At 33.1% G+C, this 21437-nt stretch overlaps 1 protein-coding gene across 1 annotated transcript in view; it reads right to left on the reverse strand.

The window, feature by feature from the left end:
* The window catches only part of CARF (calcium responsive transcription factor), a 42918-nt gene extending 21945 nt beyond the window's left edge, over positions 1–20973 (reverse strand). The window contains 7 exon segments of the mRNA XM_064485096.1: positions 2727–2811; positions 3759–3888; positions 4944–5064; positions 7857–8084; positions 8543–8663; positions 16961–17124; positions 20913–20973. Coding sequence (XP_064341166.1) covers positions 2727–2811; positions 3759–3888; positions 4944–5064; positions 7857–8084; positions 8543–8620 — 642 coding nt within the window. The 5' untranslated portion in view covers positions 8621–8663; positions 16961–17124; positions 20913–20973.
* Positions 20974–21437: the final 464 nt, after the last annotated feature.

The raw sequence follows: 21437 nt of genomic DNA on the forward strand, positions 1-21437 counted from the left end.
ATATTTTATGTATTTTTGTAAGCTGTCTTAAATTCCTCCTGAAACAAGGCAAGGTATAAATGAATCATGTAAGTAAACTGATATTATCTACCCGCAACCTTGTGAGTATCCCTAAACTAGAAGAAAAGCTTTTTTCTATATGAACAGAGAAAATCTGTTAACTGTGATCTCTTACACTGAAATGTATATAGACCTAGAATTGACTCCATGTATGTTTCCCCCTTACAGAGAGTAAGAGCAGAGATGTGAGAATAGGGACCTTGTTCCTCCCAGTCAGACTAAATATTTCACCTTGCAAGAATACATTTAACAAAAGGAAGGTATCAACATACTGCTGTAGCACTACTTTGGGCCATGATAAAAAGAGATTATCTGACGCCGAACAATACATTTTATCTGTAATTTCTCCTAAAAATCACGAAAATGCCTAGATATTTCTTCATCAAAATATCCCCTACAAATAAAAGTAGGATCATAAAGTCTATCTATAACATTCTTCTAACAAATAAAATGAATAGAGTATAAAATGTTGTCAATGAAAGGAAAAAACCAAAATTAGTACAATATAATCAGACCTATTATCAGGAGATAGAAGTTTAATACAGTATTTAAATTTGTCCAACTAATATATTTTGGTCAAATCTAAAAAGTGCCTATAAGAAAAACAACATTAAATGGAAATTCAAAAGTTAAAAGGACTACTAACTAATATCTTGAAGTAAAATGCAGAAAGTATTTCTTCAGACATTAACCAAAAACATTTTTCACTATTGATACAGCTTGAAGAAAAAAAAAATCCTTCACTGTTCGAGACAATTCAGTCTGTTGGACAGTTTTAATTAACCTCTTAAAAGATGTATGATGTGAGATAAGCCACACAATGCACTATGGTGTAAAATAAGGTAATCTGGCCATGTAACTGCTAATGCTTTAATGTCCATAGCATTCCATGAAGTTTATAACAATGATTTTAAAAATCCTCATCAAACAAGAAAAGTAACTTCAGGAAATCACTGAAAAACCATGACTAACAAAGAGTGTAAGGGGGAAAAAAATCTTACTATCTATACTATCATACATATATATGACTTAGAAAAGCAACAACAGTGACAATGTCCTAACAAATGTAATACATCATTAGACTTTATTATTAGAAATTTTCCCAAAATATTAAAACTGAAGTAATGCTTCTCCTTCCTATATTTTAAGGTTTGTTTAAAACAATGAAGCATCTTAATAATTAAATACTCATTACCATGTATAGTTATATGGTACCTTTCTTCAAAAAGTATATAGTCTAAATGTAATGTAATAATGAACAACCAAGGAAGCCAATAATTAAGAATGGTAATGATAACAAATATCAAAGACTTTAAAGAGATAAATTGGTAAAAGCTAAAGTAATCATTAGATTATTACAGAAAAGACACACAGGACTTGCACTGGGATTTGAAGAACAGTAGTTAGAAAGGTAAGTAGAAGAAAAAAATAACAAATTAGGAAGTAGAAATAAAAACAAGTGAAGGAGGAGATAAAGGAAGATTCTGCAGTTTCTGTAGAAAGTAGGAAGACTAACAAAAATGAAAGATGAGTTGGAGAAAAGTAAGAAATAAATAGGACAAGATAAGGTGATACCAGGTTATGAAGACCTTGAACACTAGCAACAAGTGGCTAAATGATTTAGAAAAAAAAATAACACTGAACTTTTTATTAAGCAGTCAGAAAACACAAAGAAAGTAATATTTAAAGATAAGTAGCTTTAGAAAACTGCACAGTAAGGATTAGAAATAGAAGAGTCGGGGGGGAGGGTATAGCTCAAGTGGTAGAGCGCACGCCTAGCACGCCTGAGGTACTGGGTTCAATCCCTAGTACCTCCAGTGAAAAATCAAATAAATAAATAAACCTAACTACCCCTTCCCTGCAAAAGAAAAAAAAAGAGAAAGAAATAGAAGAGTCAAAGAAATTAACAGGAAAGCTGTTAATGTAACTGAGTTTAAGAAAACAAAGATCTGTAGAAGAGACTCCCCCGGCATCCCAGCCAAAAAAGAGACTTTAAAGGCAACACCAAAAGAATCAGGTGACTACCTGAATATGGGAAAGGAAGAAATTAGTTTAAAACTTTGTATCTAAGGAAATGGTATTTGTCATTACACAGACAAGGACTTCAGGAAGAAGAGCTAGTTGTGGTATGGTAGATAATTTCTAATTAGGATATGGTGAATTTGAGATGAAATCCGAGTAAAGTTGCAAGTAAGTAGCTTGAGATCTTGGACAAGAACAAGGGCAGAATTAAAGAACTGGTGATATAGATTTGGGAATCATTTTTATACAAGTGAGAGTTGAAAGTCAACAAAATTGATAAGCTCTTCAAGGGATAAAATATAGAGAAATAAGACAAGGTCAAATGGTGAATCTTGAAGATTTTCCACTGAGAATATGAAAAGAAACAAGTGCAAGCAAAGAAAGAAAAGGAAATATGATAGTGAAGCTTCATGGAAGACAAGGGAAAAGAGTTGGCCAGGGAAGTAATGGTAGTGAAATGTGAAGAGATTTACATGAAATCTGCTTTAACAGAGAGTACAGTCTTCTAAGGAATAAAACAATAGATAAGAGCACAAACATGAACAAAATATTACAGATATAACTTCTACTCAAAATGGACATTTTGAGATGAACTGTAGTTATAATCAATTATGCAAATCTATGTAAGGATTATTTTAACTCACCTCACAGCTCCTAAGACGACAGGCCCAGATAGGTGTGTTAGAAGAAAGTGGCTGAAGTGGAGCCAAAAAGGGTTCTTCAAGCATTCTGGGACGGGATGAGATGGAGGGGAACATAAAAATATATAAGTTATACACACACATAGCATTCAATTGCTTTATCCTCTTCACCGCTGTCAAAGACAACATCAAGGTCATAAATTAGAAACTGTGATAATAATGACAGGTTGGACTAATTACTGTAATTATGATTTTTTTCAATCACTACTATTTTAGTATATGTGCTCCAGAAGCGAGCACTCAATTACTACTATTTTATCAATTGCTAAAGCAAAGGCCTAAGTTTGTTCTTCCAAATACCTAGTCTCAACAAATTCAAGTATTTTATATGTCTCTCTCAGAGCTTATTTTGCGTGCTTCTCATTATAGAATTATTTTTTATTTACTAAAAAACACACTAATAAACCATCTTGAGGTGACCTGTTAACAGTAAAATGATATTTTATCAAGTTATAAGATTAAATGTCACAAATACTGTGTTAAGTTTAAAATATTTTCATAGAAAATTTAAAGAATATAAATAATACAAAATGCATGTCTGTATTTCCTTAAATTATTATAAAGTGTTATTTTAAGGCAAAAAAAAACAGACATTAACAAAAAACATTTTAAACATTTTACCACAAATGAGTTAAGTGCATAAATATATGATGAACAATTAAAAATTTTAGGAACTAGAATGTATATTTCTTTATTTTAAAAACTCCATTAGTGCCAGATGTCTTCAGATTGCTTCAAAAGATAACAGGCAAGTGTCCCTAAGGAAGAACAGCACTTTGGCCATTTATAGCTTCTAAAGTAGCTTCCCTGCTGCCAAGATGCTATTAAAATAATTAGGGACGTATTTGATGATAGTTTACTCCATTTCCTGAATTTCTGATCTTTTCTAGAGTCAGCCAGCTTTAAATATATTAATTTAAAAAGAGATTTCCATAGTGATAGCAGAAGATGAGTTCCTCTTTCCCACTGACTCACCTGGTCACCGTCTTTTTGGACAATGTGAGGGATGCTTGTGGATGAAGAACGTAACCACTGTTATTGTCTGCTAGAGCATCCACTCTTACAGCTGGTAAGTTTCTATCACTGGGTTTCTCTTCAGAGACATCTTAACAACAATAACAACAACAAAGCAACATCAGTGTCTTGAAAATGACCATGAGAATGTAATTAACTGGAACTCACATATTGGAAATAGGAAAGGGAAGATATGCTCTGAAGCTAGAGATAACAAACTTACAATGCCTTATTCAGAATTTCTCTGATAAACTTGTTTACTTTAAAACTGTAATACTAATTACTAAACTACTTGTAATTAAGTTTTGGAACTTACATTGAACAGCTAAGATATAAAACTAGCAGAAATAAATGTTATATTAAGAGTTTCAAATATAATAGGAAAATGTAAAACTCTTTTTGGTTTCTATATCATATTTATAATATTTTCTGCAAAGTATGTCTTTTTCCTTAAGTTTTAATAACTGTCATCAATGACAAAGAATCATAACACTAAAGAACATCTATTCTAAGTCATTTTCTATGAAAAACGACAACAGTGTAGCTATGATGTTAGAAAAGATAGAAATATTCAAATAGATAGAAAAGGAAGGGAAGTAAAAAGACGAGATAGGGATACTAACAGGGATATGTTCAAATAGTTAAGGAAAGAATAAAATAAAAAGAAATAGAGCCTACGAGTCTTTCTAAATCTGAAGGACCAAAAGTAAAGAGGAAAAGAGCAAAGAGGATAAGAATAGTTAAATAAAAAGTAACGTCACATGTCTAACAACAATACTGATAAAAATACAAATGTAAACCTTTCTCCAGTAGCTATTAGCACTATATTCTTGCTATTGTTGCTGTCATTATTACTGTTATTAAAATTAAGAAGAATTTATTTTATGCTCACTGGTCATTTGGGAGGAAGCAAGAGTCAACCAGCTTCATAGAATTCCAAAATGAAATAGACAGCTAACCTAGACAGGAGTTGAAAAATGAACTTGAAATTTATTTGGGCTAAGAAACTTTTTCTAATTATTCAGTTCACAATCTTACCCAAAGAGATCAATTTTAGCATTAACTAACATGAGGTGATTTTCTGAAATATATATATACTTGTTCTTTAAAACATTCTCAAATCCCCTATATCCCATTATTACTCACCCTGAGGACTATTGACATCCACAAGCTGCCCCTGAGGTATAATCACTTGGGTCATTCCTGTCTGGGTAGATGGAATTACACGCAGCACCTGTCCATTTTCTGATGGGCTGGCAACAATCATCTTGGAAGCATTTAAAAAAAAACCAAATGCGTAAGTTTATAATGATTCAACAAAATCATTACTTAGAAAATTATTAGACATGCCTAACTCTACAGTAGATACTATTATTTTTCTCCTTTTATAGATGAAAACACTGAGGTACACAAAATTTTTTCCCACAGTCTCACACTTGGTATGTGGTAAAACTAGGATTCAAAACAGGCAATTTGACCTTATATCCTATGACCTTAACTACCTATGGTCTTAATCATACATGGGTGTGAGGTCTAATTATTTAGTAATCTGAACAAGTCTCTTACGGGACTAAATACATCTACTATTTTCTACTTACTATATTATCCACACATGTTTGACCTATTTGTGTGGTAATCATTTATCTCATATTTTAAGTCATTTTCATTTAAAAACAGTAACTTGTTAGATGTCTAATTAAACAAGATTTATTTTTATATCTCTGCAATTTTATATACCCTGTCTTGGTCCATAAGGAATACGAAAGAGTGCCCCAAAAGTCAGAAAACATAGGGAAATTGTATATTTATTATTTCCTTTTTTTTTTCCAGTTTAACAAATAAATCCACTGCCTCAAATTCAGAGGCATGTCAACTAAAAAGGGGTCTGAACTTGAAGAAAAACATTTTGAGCCTATCATTTAAAAATACAACTAACGTATTATTCAAAAATAAGTTTAGCCTGTATTTCTAGTCTTTTTGGACACCTCATAAACTATATCACCTAACATACTGCTCTCCTACTGAGTTTTACTGTTTTACCTGAAATCCGCTGTCCTCAGTTTTCTCTAGTGCAAGTAACTCTACTTAACCATTCCAACCCACTTTCCCAGACTCCCCTTTTGCTATGTAAAACGTGAAAACATTGCTGATGGCCTGAGATAGACGGTGACATTCTTACTTTTAAGAGTCTTTGAAAAACTTTAAATTTGGATTAAAAACAAACAAACAAAAACTCTCAGAAATGTACAATGTTTTAAATGTAATCATAAATATTTCTCAGAAATTAAGAGTAGAAATTGTTTCCCTCCCCTAGTGTTTACCAAGTTTCTTGAGATAAAAGTATCTTGCCATACCTCTTAACAATTCAACATGAAAAAATAACTAAACTCTGATGATAAAACTGCTTAAATTTGTTGAGTGCATACTGTGTAGCAGGACTTCACATGTATTACCCTATTTAATTCTCATCATATGTATACAAATTATATACATTTAATACACAAAGAAATTGTCACACACTGGTTACAATACTCACGTAAGCTATATAGTCCTGAGCTGAAATTCAAACCCAAGAGACTGTCTCCTTTTAACCACTTTCTGATCTTCGGTTCTTTGGAGACAATACCTTCGTACACTCCATGTTCCTTACATTTATTTCCATGCTCATGCCACATGATTACTACTTCATAGCTTCAAATAACCTTCTGTATAATCTCCTACCCCAAGCAATGTAAAATCACCTTTATAGTCACTTTATACAGAAAGTTTAATAGAATTACAAAGAGACTGGGAACTCTAACTTGTTTCAGATGCAAACAACTTTAATGTGCTTTTCAGAAAAGCGTGTGTAAAATGATGACCCTTCACACATTTAGATCCTTTTATTCTTCTAATGGAACATACAGACTTTCTAAATGTCAAGACAGAAACTAGAATAAACGTCAGATAACAGGGGAAATTACATAAGTATTTCATTCTGGGCATGAAATATTAAAATGAATTAGTCCACATTCAGATTACTCATTGCATATTAATCCCTGCTGGTGATGCAGTATGGTTAGAGAAGCTTACCATTGCTTTGCACTTCAGTCCTGAAGTAAGCCCAGAAATACACTGAGTCTGAACATACAAAAAACGTTGTCTACAATTAGCCACCTTTCAACCAATTACTCTCAACCCCAAAATTTAGCTGGTTTATAAGGGAGCAAAAGAACACAGATTAATTTTAGAATGCTCTAGACTAGAAATGAAAACAAGGATTAATTTTAGGTTAAGTGGCTGCCTATTTATGGTATAATTTATAACTGAAGTTGTGATTTTTAAAATAATTTTTACTATTGAATTAATATTCATTGTAGAAAATTTGGAAAATATAGGCAAACAAGAGACATAAATTGTTCTTCACATTATTACTGATGTAAATGTATTATTAATCAAAGAGCAATTTAGAAATTTTTCTCAATAGTTTTAATCAAAATCATCTTTCACCTCTTCTATTCACACTACAAACTTGGTCATAAATACTTTTGACCAACTTTAAAACAGTTCAAAGCAGCATTTTCAACTTTATGCATGGATATTCACATCACAAATACCCTTACTGATCCTTGTAGGTAGATAGGTATGTCTAACTTCCAGTATTCCACTGGTACTTCCATTACTTTCTTTTTCTTCAAGAAAGCACACCCCAGCATGTGGTATGCAAATCAGTAAATGAGATGTTGTAACCTTGAGTTCAGCAAAATGTATATACAAAAAGTAATTGTAAATTGTATGTAAGCCCTGGCACTTTAGCACTAGTTACAGATTATGATGCATTTCCAGCTGATCTCAAAGCACCAGTTTGCCTACGGTGGCTGGAATGTATCGGTTTCAAGTACTACTTGTAGCCCTGAGAGGAAATCTTTTAAAATCTTTATATAACTTAAAAATGAATGTCATGGAAATAGTATTTTCAAAGCAATGTGAGTCAATAGTGTCATGAAATTAAAGTCATCTAGTAAGACTAATACAGTTTGCTAAATAGCATAAAACTGGTTATTTAAAAAATCTACTCACCATTTGTGCATTAGAATCCCCCAATGACTGAAGCTCATATTGAATAGGTTGCCCATTTTGGTCCACTAGGTGAAACTGCTCTGCAGAAAGAGTCTGTGTCTGAGTCAGGGGCCCTGGTATATTCCGTGATGTGAGTGAATTATCTGCTTCATGAGTGGTGATGGGTAAAACTTTAGGAGAACCATTTTGTCCAAAGGAAGCATCCTTGGAATCCATACAGGTTAGGTGCTTTTGCAAAGGGAAAAAAAAAAAAAAACAACACTTGGGTGTTTGTAAAATATAATGTTACAGTTTTAAAAATAGAATGTCTATAATAAAATGGAAACATTCATTTTTCAGTTATTCACTTTACATTTTGCAAAAGTTACCAATTCATAGACTGATACAGACAGAAAGAACTTCTAAGTGAAATTGTTGATTTTTGAACAATTTATTTCAAATTCTCCACAGGAATGAAATCTGAAATTATGAAATATATAGATTCAACATACAGATTTTTCTTTGTATATACATTTTTATGAATATATTACTTTAAGTAAAAGCTCTATAAAATTAAATACATGACAGAAATGTGGAAAATTAAATTCTTGAATACATTAAATATAACACTACTTAAGCATAAAAAATTTTTAAATGGCATGTCGTTTTCCCTTAGAATGGAAAAAAGTTCCCAGCTGAATCCCTACCTGAAATACTTGAGAATCTGTTTTTGACTCTTCAGAATCATTATGGTTGACTCTTAGTGAATCAATAGATTGTTCCATGCTGATATCATATTCAGTTCCATTTTCTTCTATTATTTAATAGCTGAAAAAGTTTAAATGTCTGATCAACTAAAGCACTTAACATTTTTACACACAGGATAGGCCCCACATTAAGATGTCAATGGTCCTGAGATTAAAAACCCTGGCCCAGTATTTTATACTGATTATTGGGTTCTGCATGATCTAAAGAGTTTTGAGATGTTTTATATCTCAAAATTAAAGTAAAAATGAAATTGGTAAAGAATACCACTGAAAACTTTATAATATAAAATAAATAAACCTAATTATTTCACTCCCCTCTCCCAAAAAAGCACATACATTTGTAAAATTAACCTACAAGGTTTCATAAAATGCATTTGCTATTTTATATTTTTTAATATTATAAGTAATTCTACTTAAATATGTTATAATAGGCTATGCAATTAATCTTCTTTTTAATATATAACTATAAAATATCTTAAAGTTGCTTTTCTTTTAAGATTTTAAATTATCACTTATACTCTAATTTAATTTATTACAAAAATTCCAAAAACCTGTAGTTACCTCTAGGGCTATAAAAGAGTAATTTTATAACTTTCACTACTGTTTTGAATTTTTTACACTATATGTATATTACTTAATATCATTTAGAAGGAGTTTAAAAAATAAAGTTCACTAATGGCAATATGTAGAAGGCTCTCTTGCTAGAGACAAAAAATAGAAAGTTGATATAAAGCAAAATCTTTATTTTGTGGCTGGGAGCTGCTATAGAAAGAACAAAAATCAGAGGCCACTCCGTGACCTTCTCTATGGCCTCCTCCCTCCCAAAAAAATGCAACAGCTGTGATCTAAAACCTCAGTGATCAAATATATGTCTGCATATGCATGACTGGGACATTATGCTGTACACCAGAAACTGACACATTGTACTGGACTTTACTTCAATTAAAAAAAAAAATTAAAAAAAAAAAAAAAACAACCTAAGTGATGAGCACAAGCAAATAGGAAAATTTCCCCAAGGGCAGTGCTAATACCTAGGTTTTGTGACTGGGAAATGGGCTTGGATAAATAGCTGGTAGGGCAGGAGAACTCCCAAAATATGAGTAGGAACCTGAAAGGTCCTGGGCCAATAGTGTAGTCTGGCTTCTGGTAAGAACAAATGCAGCTATTGTTTGGAGGAACACCAGCCCAATTAAGGCTTTGTTTTCCATCACATTAAGCTCAATCAAATACAAGCTTACAAATGAAGAGTGCCAAAAACAAAAGGAAATAAGCCATCATAAAAAAAGTCAGTAGATTTAGATACCCAATAAAGACTTCAGTATTGGAACCATGTAATACTGAATATAAAATAACTAATATTCAAAGAAATAAAAGAATGAATCACAGGAATAAGCAAGCAACAAGAGACTATCAAAAGTTTAATCTGAAAGAGAACCAAATAGAGCTTTCAGAAATGAAAAAATATAATTGCTGAAATTAAAAAGTCAGAGGATAAAGTAAATAGAAGATTAGGTGCAGAAGAAAGAATTACTAAATTGGAAGATAGATTTTTTTAAATAACCCAGAATGCATCATAGGAAAAACAGAATACAAAAAAATAAAGAAGAGACTTAAAACTAGGAAAAAGAGAATAAGAAAGTATAGCATACCTATAACTGGAGTCTCAGAAGGATAGAAAGACAAAATGAATGAGAGACAGTATTTGAAGAAATAATGGCTGACCATTTCTCAAAACTGAAGACATGAATCTACAGATAAAGCAAGCACAAAATGTACTCAGATACATCAAAAGAAATCCATACCCGATGTACAAAATTCTAAAAAGAAAAGAGAAAATCTAAAATGCAGCTACAGAGAGATCACCTGTGGAGTATTAACATTAGATATACATCAGACTATTCAATAACAACTGTGGCAGTAGAAGCTGGAGGAATAATTTAAAAAGTAACTTTCAGTATATAATTGTATATGCTGAAAGCTATTTTTTTACAAAAGGTGAAAGACATTTTTAAGATTTAAAAAAATTGAGGGTTTACAATGAATAGACGTTACATGAAAGCAATTTCTAAAGCACACAGAAAACCAATGATACCAGAAGGAAGTCCTGAGATGCTAGAAAAATGGTAAGCAAATAAATTAATAACACTATGAAAAACCTAAACAAACACTGTCTTTGTAACTAATAATAACACTATTATAATTTTGTGTACGTGTGTTTAAGGATAGAAATAAAATACTGGAGAACTAAATAAAATCAGTAACTCAGAAGTGGGTGATGACAGATAACTGCAATATATCCAAACTTACAGGATGCAGGAAAAGCAGTGCTCAGAGGGATATTTAGAGCAATAATGCCTTTAAAAAAAAAAACCCTCAAAATAATAACCTGATTTTACACCTTAAAAAAAAGAGCAAACTAAACTGAAATCTAGAAGAAGAAAGAAAATAATAAAGAGTAGCCGGGAGATAAGCAAAATTCGGAATAGAAAACAACAGAATTATGGAATCTAAGACTTGGTTCTTTGAAAAGATTGGTGAAATTGACAAACCTTTAGCTAGATTGATAATTAAAAAAAGAGAGAAAACACAAATAACTAAAATCAGAAATGAAAATAAAGACATTACTACCAGAAATCCAAAGGATTATGAAAGAATACTTAAAATAATTGTATCCTCATCTCTATTCACAGATGACATGGTTTTACATATAGAAAATCCTGAAGAATCCATAAAAAACTAGTAGAATTAACTTAGAAATTCAAGGATAGGATACAAGATCAATATGCAAAACTCAGTTCCATTCCTATACACTAGGAATATATAGGGGAGAAAACAGGAGAAAACTCTTTGTGACCTTGGGTTTGGCAAAGCTGTCTTAAACATGACACAAAAAAGCACAAAATATTAAAGATAAAGTCTGCAAATTGGACTGCACAAAAATTAAAAACTTCTGCTTATCACAGATTTGGGAGAAAACATTTGCAACATATACCTGGGAAAGGAATCTTCTCTGGGTTTCCGCTCTGTAAAGAACTTTTTCAACTCAATTATAAGACAACCCAATAAAAAGTAGGCAAAATATTTTAATAGACCTTTCGCTACAGAAAACAAGCAGTTAGCTAGAGAGCTAGAGAAAGACAAATGCCATATGATCTTTCTCATATCTGGAATCTAAAAAAAAAAACAAAACAAAAGCTCACCAATACAGAGAATAGGCTAGTCAGTTCCCAGATGCAAGAGGTTGAAGATGGAAGAAATGGGTGAAGGTGGTTAAGAAAAAAAGATATGCAGCTAGCAAATAAGCACATGAAAAGATGCTGAACAGCATTAGTCATTAGGGAAATGAAAGTTAAAACCACAATGAGATACCACTATACATCTATTAAAAATTTTAGAATTAAAAAGACATAAACATTGTAAACAAACTATACTTCGATTAAATAAATAAAATAAAATAAAAAGAATTAAAAAGATATTGTATCAAATGTTCATGAGGACACGGAGCAATTGGAACTCTCACGTATTACCAACGGTAACGTAAACAGTATATGCTCTTTTGAGAATCACTTTGGCAGTTTTCTAAAAAGTTAAACATGTACCTACCATATGGCACAGCCATTCCATTTTATGTATTTACCTAGGAGAAATAAAAGCATATATGCCCATATATCACATAGAGAACAGTCTTTTTAACAAGTGTTGCTGGAAAAAACATACATCCATATGCAAAAATATAATAATAATCTAGATACATACCTTACATCCTTCAAAAAAATTAACTCAGAATGGATCAAAGACCTAAACGTAAGATGCAAAACTATAAAACTAGAAGATAACATAGGAGAAAACCTAGATGACTTTGAGTATAGTAAAGATGTTTTAGGTATAATACCAAAGGCATGATCCATGAAAGAAATAATTGATAAGCTGGACTTCATTAAAATTAAAAACTTCTGCTCTGCAAAAGACAGTATCAAGAGAATGAGAAGAAAAGCCACAAACTGGAAGAAAATAGTTACAAAATATGTATCTGATAAAGGATTTGTATCCAAAATATGCAAAGAACTCTTAAAATTCAAGAAAAAGAAAACCCAATTTAAAAATTTTTTAAATGGTCAAAAGACCTGAAGATACACTTCACCAAAGAAGTTATTCACATGGCAATTATGTGTACGAAAAGATGCTCAACATTGTATGTCATTAGGGAATTGCAAAATAAATCACCAATGAAATATCATAACACACCTATTACTATGACTAATATTTTTTTAAAAATTTATTAAATACTGGCAAAAAGGTGGAACAATAGGAACTTTCACTCATTGATGCCTGGAATATAAAACAGTACAGTACTTTGGAAGATAGTTTGACAGTCTTTTACAAAGTTAACTATAGGCATACCATACAATTCAGCAACTGTACTATTAGGTCTTTACCCAAATGAGTTGAAAATTTATGTTCCACAAAAACCTGTACCTGGGTAGTTATAACAGCTTTATTCATGATTGCTGAAACTTAGAAGCAACCAATATGTCCTTCAATAAGTAAATGGGTAAACTCTGGTATATTCATATAATGAATTATTGTTCAGTGATTTAAAAGAAATAGGCTATCAAGCCACACATAGACATGAAGAAACCTTAAATGTATACCGATAAGTGAAAAAAGCCACTCTGAAAGGCTGCATACTGTATAATTCCAAATACATGGCATTCTTGAAAAGGCAAAACTACAGACAAGAACAGTAGTTGCCAGAGGTTGGGGATGTAGGAGTTCATATAGATGAAGCATGGGAGATTTTTATGGTGATGAAATAATGCTTTATGATACTGTAAAGGTGGACACATGACATGATTTGTCAAAAATAAAACTGTACAACACAAAGTGTGAACCTTAATGTAAACTATGGACTTCCTGTTCATAAAAATGTATCAATATTGGTTCATTAACTTTAAGAAAATGTACCATACTAAGGCAAAATGTTAATAATAAGGAAAGCTATGTGCTAGGAGGGAGTGGTATGAAGTTAGGGGAAGGAATATGAAAGAAAGGAAGGAAGAAATCTTTGTACTACCTGCTCAACTTTCCTGTAAACCTAAAACTTTCTTAAAAAAAAAAATCTTTAGTTAAAAAAAGAAGAAAGCAATCACACTGTCTTACAGACACTACTAAAGCCAATAACAAATCATAGTATATGAACTTCAAAATTAACCTCAAATTTTTGGTTAAGTTACCATACTTGGGACAATGTTGGAGATAGGGTGGACATGAAAACATACTATTTTTTCATCATCTTTTAAAATACAAGCTGAGAGGGTTATCAGTAAAATTGTATAAAATACTTGAAGACAGTGTTCTGTAGTCATATGGTATGGGTTTGAATTTCAGCTTTATACTTACTTGTCAAATTAGTTAACTACTTCAAGCTTTAGTTTTCTCCTCTGCAAACTGGCCATGATACTGCATCTACCTCATACAGTTGTTATAAAGGTCAAATAAAGTAATGTATGCAAAAGGCTCGGTGCAGTTCCTAGTACAAGTCAGTGCTCAATAAATTATTTTTACTACCTATAATAATGCAAACTAAGGTAAAAATTTCACCTATTTATAAATAAATCCTTTGGTTCTTAAGAGCAAAAAACACCAGTCATTTCACTGATGTAATCAAAACTTACCTGGGCTTAGTATAAAGCTTCTAAATATACCATCTTTGAAAAAAATGAAAAATTGTAAAAAAAATTTACATTTTAGATGACTAAGGCTCTATTTTAGTATTACTGTCTGGTTTAAAAATTCACACATCTGATAAATATAGTAGAGAAAGAACAAGGGCTCAGCCTAGATTTGATGAAAATCCCCAAATTATTAACTTCTCTAAACTTAAATTCCCAGTTCTTTAAAGATCCCATTCAGTTCTAAGATTTTATGTTTCTAATAGTTGATTATTCTGATGACTTTAAAAATTCATTTAACTATTGTTTATTGACTAACTTCTAATGTAGACTGAGTATAAAAATTTTAAAAAACCTCTATTCAAAGAGAAAACTTTTACAAAGTTAGATCCAACTGAAAATAAAATCCTACTGAGGGACTTACTAAAACTGAAATAATTGTTGTCAAGAATACAATTTAAACTGGGAGTTCAAGATTTGTAGATACCAACTGCTATATATAAAATAAACAAATTTCTTCTGTATAGCACAGGGAACCATATTCAATATCTTGTAGAAACCTATAATGAAAAAGAATATGAAAACAAATATATGCATGTATATGTATGACTGAAGCATTATGCTGTACACCAGAAATTGATACATTGTAAACTGACTATACTTCAACAAATTTAAAAAAAGAATACAATTTAATTTTTTATAGTAAAATATATTGAAATGCTATCTAAACATTATGATATTAAGATTACAAATATTTTTGAGACTTTTAAATTTTTTTAATATACCAATTTTTTAAATTGAAGTATATATAGTCAGCTACAATGTGTCCATTTCTGGTGTACAGCATAATGCCTAATTTTGTTTTTTAAATATAAGCACTATTATGATGAAATATATGAAGATTATAAATGTATTATTTATCATAGCTACAAAATAATGTTTACTGAGTGCTTATTATACTTAATAATTACTAACTAGAATTATTAACATTCTGCTATTCTAGGACCTATTATCAATATTTTACAGAAAAGGAAACAGGCTCACTGCTCAAGGTTATAAGGTTATCATTCATTTATTGAGCACTTACCATAGTAAAGCACTATGCTCAGTGTTTTATATATGTCACTTTACTTAATCCATTTAATATAACAAACCTGTACTTCAGTTACTTGCTCCAATTTACATATAAGGAAATAAGACTCAGGCAATTAAGTAACTTTCCAAAGATGACAAATATACTAAGTGGCTGAGCAAGAACATCCCAAAACTCACTGGAACTCTTTCAAGGTAACAAAGCTCCCTCCTTCCTTCATTAGTCATGGCTTTTAAGTTTTGTTTTGTTTGTCTTTTTGTTTTTGGATAGCTTAACAAATTAAAGATGCTAAAAGAAATTCTTTGTTCATTTTTGTTCTCTACTTTTCCAGGTTGAGATTTATTACAGGCAGTCCCTAACACAGAAAAGCACACCTGCAAGCAATCTAAAGATCCCTGACCCCATGAAAAAGCTGGAGTTCTAACTACGCAGAATTGCAGCCACTGAGAAAACATTCTGTAGACAGATCCAAAAGGGATCTTGGGATGGAGAGGTAAAAAGTGAAAACAGCTTAGGGGAAAAAATTATGAAAACTTGCTCTCAGTTTCCTAACAGGTGCCCTGATTCCATTACAAATTACCGCTACTGATCTAATTTTTTTTCGTTTTACTTACTTTCTCTTATCCTGTCTGAAACTTTATCGATGAAATTTTCATTGCCGTTAATAAGCATTTTCTCTTATAAAGAAAAAAAAAATCTCAAGAGACTGTCAGTCATTAACAAATCTGTGTTTATATAAATTTATATAAGGATAGCTTTTTTCCTTTAAGATGAGTTAAAAAGAGCTACTTTGAGAAGTTTAAATTTGGAGGTGAGAAAGCAAGTACACTTGAGGCTCAGAGTACTCAAAAGGGATTCAGTAGGCCTGAGCTTAGATGCTGCAGTGAAGAGGGAGGGCAGGAGGAATGCCCTGGGGAAGTGCACTAGCGATAGGGTTGGGTGATAACACAGGAAGACTGCTGCACATAAACCACTCATTTCAGAGCTTTGCCCATACTGGGATTTTGCCGATGGAAGAAAGATAACTTCTTTTCCTACTACTTTCTGGGAACACAAAACTCAAATTTTTCCTTTCAGTATGCAGTATGTCTATACTACGGGATAAACAAGGTTTTTTGTGGTTACTATATGGAAAAGTGGGTTTCAACATCTGTTGACCAAAGTGATGTTGAACTGGAGATTAAAAGTACATTTTTAAGTTACAGACATCCTTTACAAAAAATAATTTGAATGAAGTGAAAAGTATTACTCCTTCCTCCCCTAATTCTTTCATCAACCTGCATTATACTCCTCAATCCTGCTAACTGTAGGGTGACTTAAAATACCCAATTTTCCCATCTAACCTCAATGTCAGCACATGCTCTAAATTATTACCCCTAACTTTCAATTAACTATGTCAAAGTAAAATTTTAAAGAATGAAGATATTAAAATCAAATAGCTAGGTATAAAATGTTCTTTTCCAACTGGTAACCATAAACAGAACACAGTACCTACATACAAAGCGTATTTTGACATTTTCATTACTATGTAGTAGATAATATTAACTTTTATACAGCTAATTACCTTCAATTAGTTAAAAATACAATTATTACCTTTAGGCAGCAGCTCCAGTTTAAATTCAGGCCTCAAGCATTCTATTATCCCCAGAAATGCACTCTTTTCCATTGAAGTTCTTCCTTTTTGGTGCACTGAATTATGATAGCTGTGCTTCATTTATGTGAAAACTGTAATTATGTCTTCACAGCAGCATTTTTTTCTGTAATGAGAATGTATTCAATGCATATTTATTTTTCTACACATAAAGAAAGCTACTAGACTTTGTTATGCAGATTTTACCATGTTAAACAGCCATTACCAGCCTGGTATAGTTGAACCACCAATTGACACAGTTAAAGTAAACTAAAGACTATTTCTGGAAGACTAAGTGTGTCCAGGGGTTACTTAACTTCTCTGTGTTGGTTTCCTTACCTAAAATTAGGGATCTGGACTAAGGCTTTGTTTCAACTTCCACATTCTATAATTATTACAGAAACAAAGAACTCCACAGTAAATTGCATTTGTCTCCACAACGAAAATATTTCCTAATTGGAGATATTTCAGAGCCACAGAAGTTTGTGGTAAGGGCCCCCCCTCCCCACACTCCACTTACAAAATCCTGGAATTTGGTAAGTATATGTCTTAAGTACGTAGTATTGGGATTGGACAAAGAGAACAGAAAGAAAAGAGAAAGTATTAAATATGTCATCTAGAGAGTTAATGATGACTGGACTTCATAACATACACTAAGACAAATTTTGTTGGCAAACTGCTTTCTAGAATGTTTTACATCACACTTTAAAAAGTGGATTTTACCTTATATCAAAAGCAAAGATTAGGAAGAAACTGTTAAATTAAAAGTTTGATGTTCTAATTTATAGGGAAAAGGGGCAGAGGGGAAGACATTATTCAGACTGTAGTTACTCAAAGCTTCTGTGGACCATACGGGGGCTACTGCTGTTTTGATTTTGTTCAACAGCAAATCTATATGTTCAAAACATTAGAGGTAATTCTCAGCTATAATTTCTTTTAAAATTACCTTAATATTTGATTATTTTGTTGAGTTTTCCCTATAGACTTTTGTATGGTAAAATTTTTCCATTAAAACCAATAATTTAAGAGTAAATCCCCAAATAGGATAATTGAAGGATGAAAACTTTTGAAGTTTAGAATATCTCTTAATTCTAGGTACCTTGGTTAGTGTCTCAAGATTTAAAGGATATTGAAATCTTATATTTAAAATCAGTGTCTGACCTTATTAATTACATTTAAAAATACTGCTCAAAAGTACTTTAGAAAATAAAATTTCCCTCACCTTTTAGGATGAACAATACAATGCTCCTTTTATGATGTATACAAAATTGCTATGAATCAGCGGTGTCAAAAATTAAATCAAGACTCCTAGTTCACAAATATGTTGTAGAATAATTTATTTTTTAAAAGATGGGTTTAAGAAAGTATAGTGTGTTAAATCAGCATCAAAATGTTAAATGTATGCAAATACATGTAAACAACAAACAATCTACTTTAACTTTTCCTTTTTCAGTGAAAAAACTTTAAGGCCAGTGTTCACAATACCTCTTTTCTCTAAGGTTTGCCCTCTCTATAAACTTCCCTGTAATCTTGGTTTCTACCCATTTCTTACCCTGCACATACATACCTCTTTTTATCTTTTTGTTCTTTGAGGGATTTACAAATGATTTCATCTAATCCTCACAATGACTCTGAAGTAGATCTTATTATCTCTACTTATAGATAAGAAAATCAAAGCTGCCAAATAACTTAAGATCACAAAACATTAGAGTTCAGATTCAAAACTAAGTAGGAAAAAGTCACCAAAAGCCAATTAGGACTCCAAAGCTCATGTATAGTCTTTATATCATACCACACCATGTCATCATATACAGAAAAAAATAAACCTATATTAAAGAGAAACATATTTCCCATGCTGTGGTTCTCTGGATAACAATGTGTCTTCATAAGGACCAAAGTAAATGAAATCATGTAGGAAATCATTAGAACCAAAAGCTTGAAGTTAATGTTCTAAGTAAAGAAACACAGGCAAAGTAAAAGCACTAACTATTGTAGGTATCACATGGAGGGAATACCAAACACAACACATAAGCCACGTTGGAAAAAAAAGCCATCATAGTAGAAGTCCAGGTTATCTTGGAACACTTGTTAACTAAGTTTCCCTTAACAAAAGGTCTCAAATGAAAAACGTATTTCAGTGAATTCAACACTTCTGCTTTGCAAACTGAAGTTTATCTTATTAAACACATATTTAGGTTCTGTATTTTACTGATCATATTTTTCCATTCAAATTAGGATCAATCTGTATTATCAGGTATAATATTTTCTTATTTTAATAATTTCAAATTAATAACAATAATGAATTAATCTATTAACAACACATTTAAAAATATATTTCACCAATGATGTATTATCAATTAAACATTATCTGAAAAAGAACCTATTACATTTATTCCAGGTTCTATGAATTTTCTTTCAGACCTTACTGCTGTAACTCAAAAATCACTTATGATTAAAGGTGAATGATGTCTGAAACTGTCAAATTTCTTTCACTTTTACCAAATTCAAAAAATGTGGATTAAATAGCAAGTCTTCAATGAACACAGTTTCAAGTTCAGGTGGTCTAGCTAATGCATACAATTCTCACAGTTACAATGAATCACATGGTTAAACGACCACTGTTGCTATTGGCAAGCCCAGTTCTTTTCTAGGCACTGAGCACAGAGGTTTTCTCATTTTATTCGTCTAACCATGAGACTTGTCTTTCCTACTTGTTCATGTTGGCAAAGCTTCTAGTTAAACTGACACGCAAAGGAAAACTATGGTAATAATAGTTGGCGTTTACTATGTGGTACTTAACCTCACAGTTGACCAAGGTGTGGCACAGAGAAGTTAAAAAATAAGTAGCTAAGGCAGAATTCAAACCCAGGCATTCAGGTTCTACCGCCCGCATTCTAATGTGAGTAAACTGAAAAAAATGTATTAATTTCATTGTCATTGCTCTCTAACAACAGATTATTTCTAGCTTACAACTGTTTAAATCCTTTCTGATAGTCTATGGCTGATTCAAATATCAGGTGTCTACTTAATCGTAGTACATCTTTTAGCACCGTAACAAAGGAAAGCTTTAGTTATCTTCACCTGCACACATACCGCTTTGCCCACAAATTTTGCAATCCAGTTGTGCCTGACTCTAAACTGCTGTTTTTTGAGGTCCCCCTCTTGGAGTATTTCTGATGAACTCCTTAAAAAGCGACTATGAGATTTGGATAATATCTCTCCATCCATCCTCCCTCAGAAAAACTAAGTTCCACTAGAATTCTCAGGACTATTTGAGAATAAGACATAGGCCTTTGGGTAAGTTTAAGACCAAAAAACAAAAACAAAAACAAAAAACTCAAAAAGCGTAGGAGGTGGGAGGATGCCTTTCTCTTTCTTAAAAAAAAAAAAAAATACAAAGGCGCTCATAAAGAGAAAAAAAGAACCCTAAAAAGCGGGGCCAGAGGCTGCGCATAGGACCACACACCCGGCACAGCCGCCCGGGGGTCCGAATCCTCCTCGGCGGTGGCGCGTCCTTGGGCTGAGCAACCCTCAAGACCCTAACCTCCACCAACTCCAGCCTGTCTCCCCGGGGCCCGCAGACCCCCGTCCCGGGCGAGGGGCAGCAGGCCTTGTCCCGTGGGGCCCCGAAAAGGGCCCGAGGCGTGGAGCAGAAGGAGCCACCAGAGCCCGGCTGCGGCAGGGGGCGGGGGCGGGCGGTTGCTCAGGGACCAGGCGGGTCAGGAGGTGACGGGAGGAGGAGGCAGCAGCAAGAAATGGGGGTTGGGAGGTAGCGTCCGGTCTGTCGGCGCAGACAGCTCTGCCAAACCTCCGACTCCCCCAGTCCTGCCGCCGCCGAGCGCCCTACAGGGCGAGGAGGGAAGTCCACAAAGTGCTGGAGCAGAGGGGAGAAAATTCAAAACGAGTCTACTCAACCTCGTCTTGGCTCCGAGGCCCCGCCATGGAGACCAGCACAGTGCGCAGGCGCACCGCTGCCGCAGCGCGCAGCGCAGTCGCTTGAGATAAGACCACTATCGGCCACCGTCGCCTGTTTCCCTTCTGATTCGCCCTTTTCTCGTATCCCCGCCTCCCACCTGGATCTAAAGCCTGCAGTTAGTGGCGAGAGCCCAAGAAAAATCTCGGCGGACTGTCAGCCTGATTGGGAGATGCTTGAGAAAATAAACCCCGAAAGCCTTTAGTAAATTAAAGCTGAAGGCAGAGGCAATAAAGTAGCTTTCGGCTGGAGTCGGGAAGGTTTAATGCAAATAAGATATCCTGAGGGCAGCGTGGCAAAAAAAGGACTACAATTACCAATGGTTATCAGCGTCTGAGAAGCGCTGCTTTCTGGGGCTTGTAGTATCCAGGAGCTGCGTTTGACTGATCGGATCTAAGGACAGTCTCATAAAATTAAAAAAAAAAAAAAGCCGGGGAGGGGGTGAAGAAGTAGTTCTGGATCAGGCC

Source organism: Camelus dromedarius, chromosome 4, assembly GCF_036321535.1.
Source record: "Camelus dromedarius isolate mCamDro1 chromosome 4, mCamDro1.pat, whole genome shotgun sequence".
Taxonomy (NCBI): Eukaryota; Metazoa; Chordata; class Mammalia; order Artiodactyla; family Camelidae; genus Camelus; species Camelus dromedarius.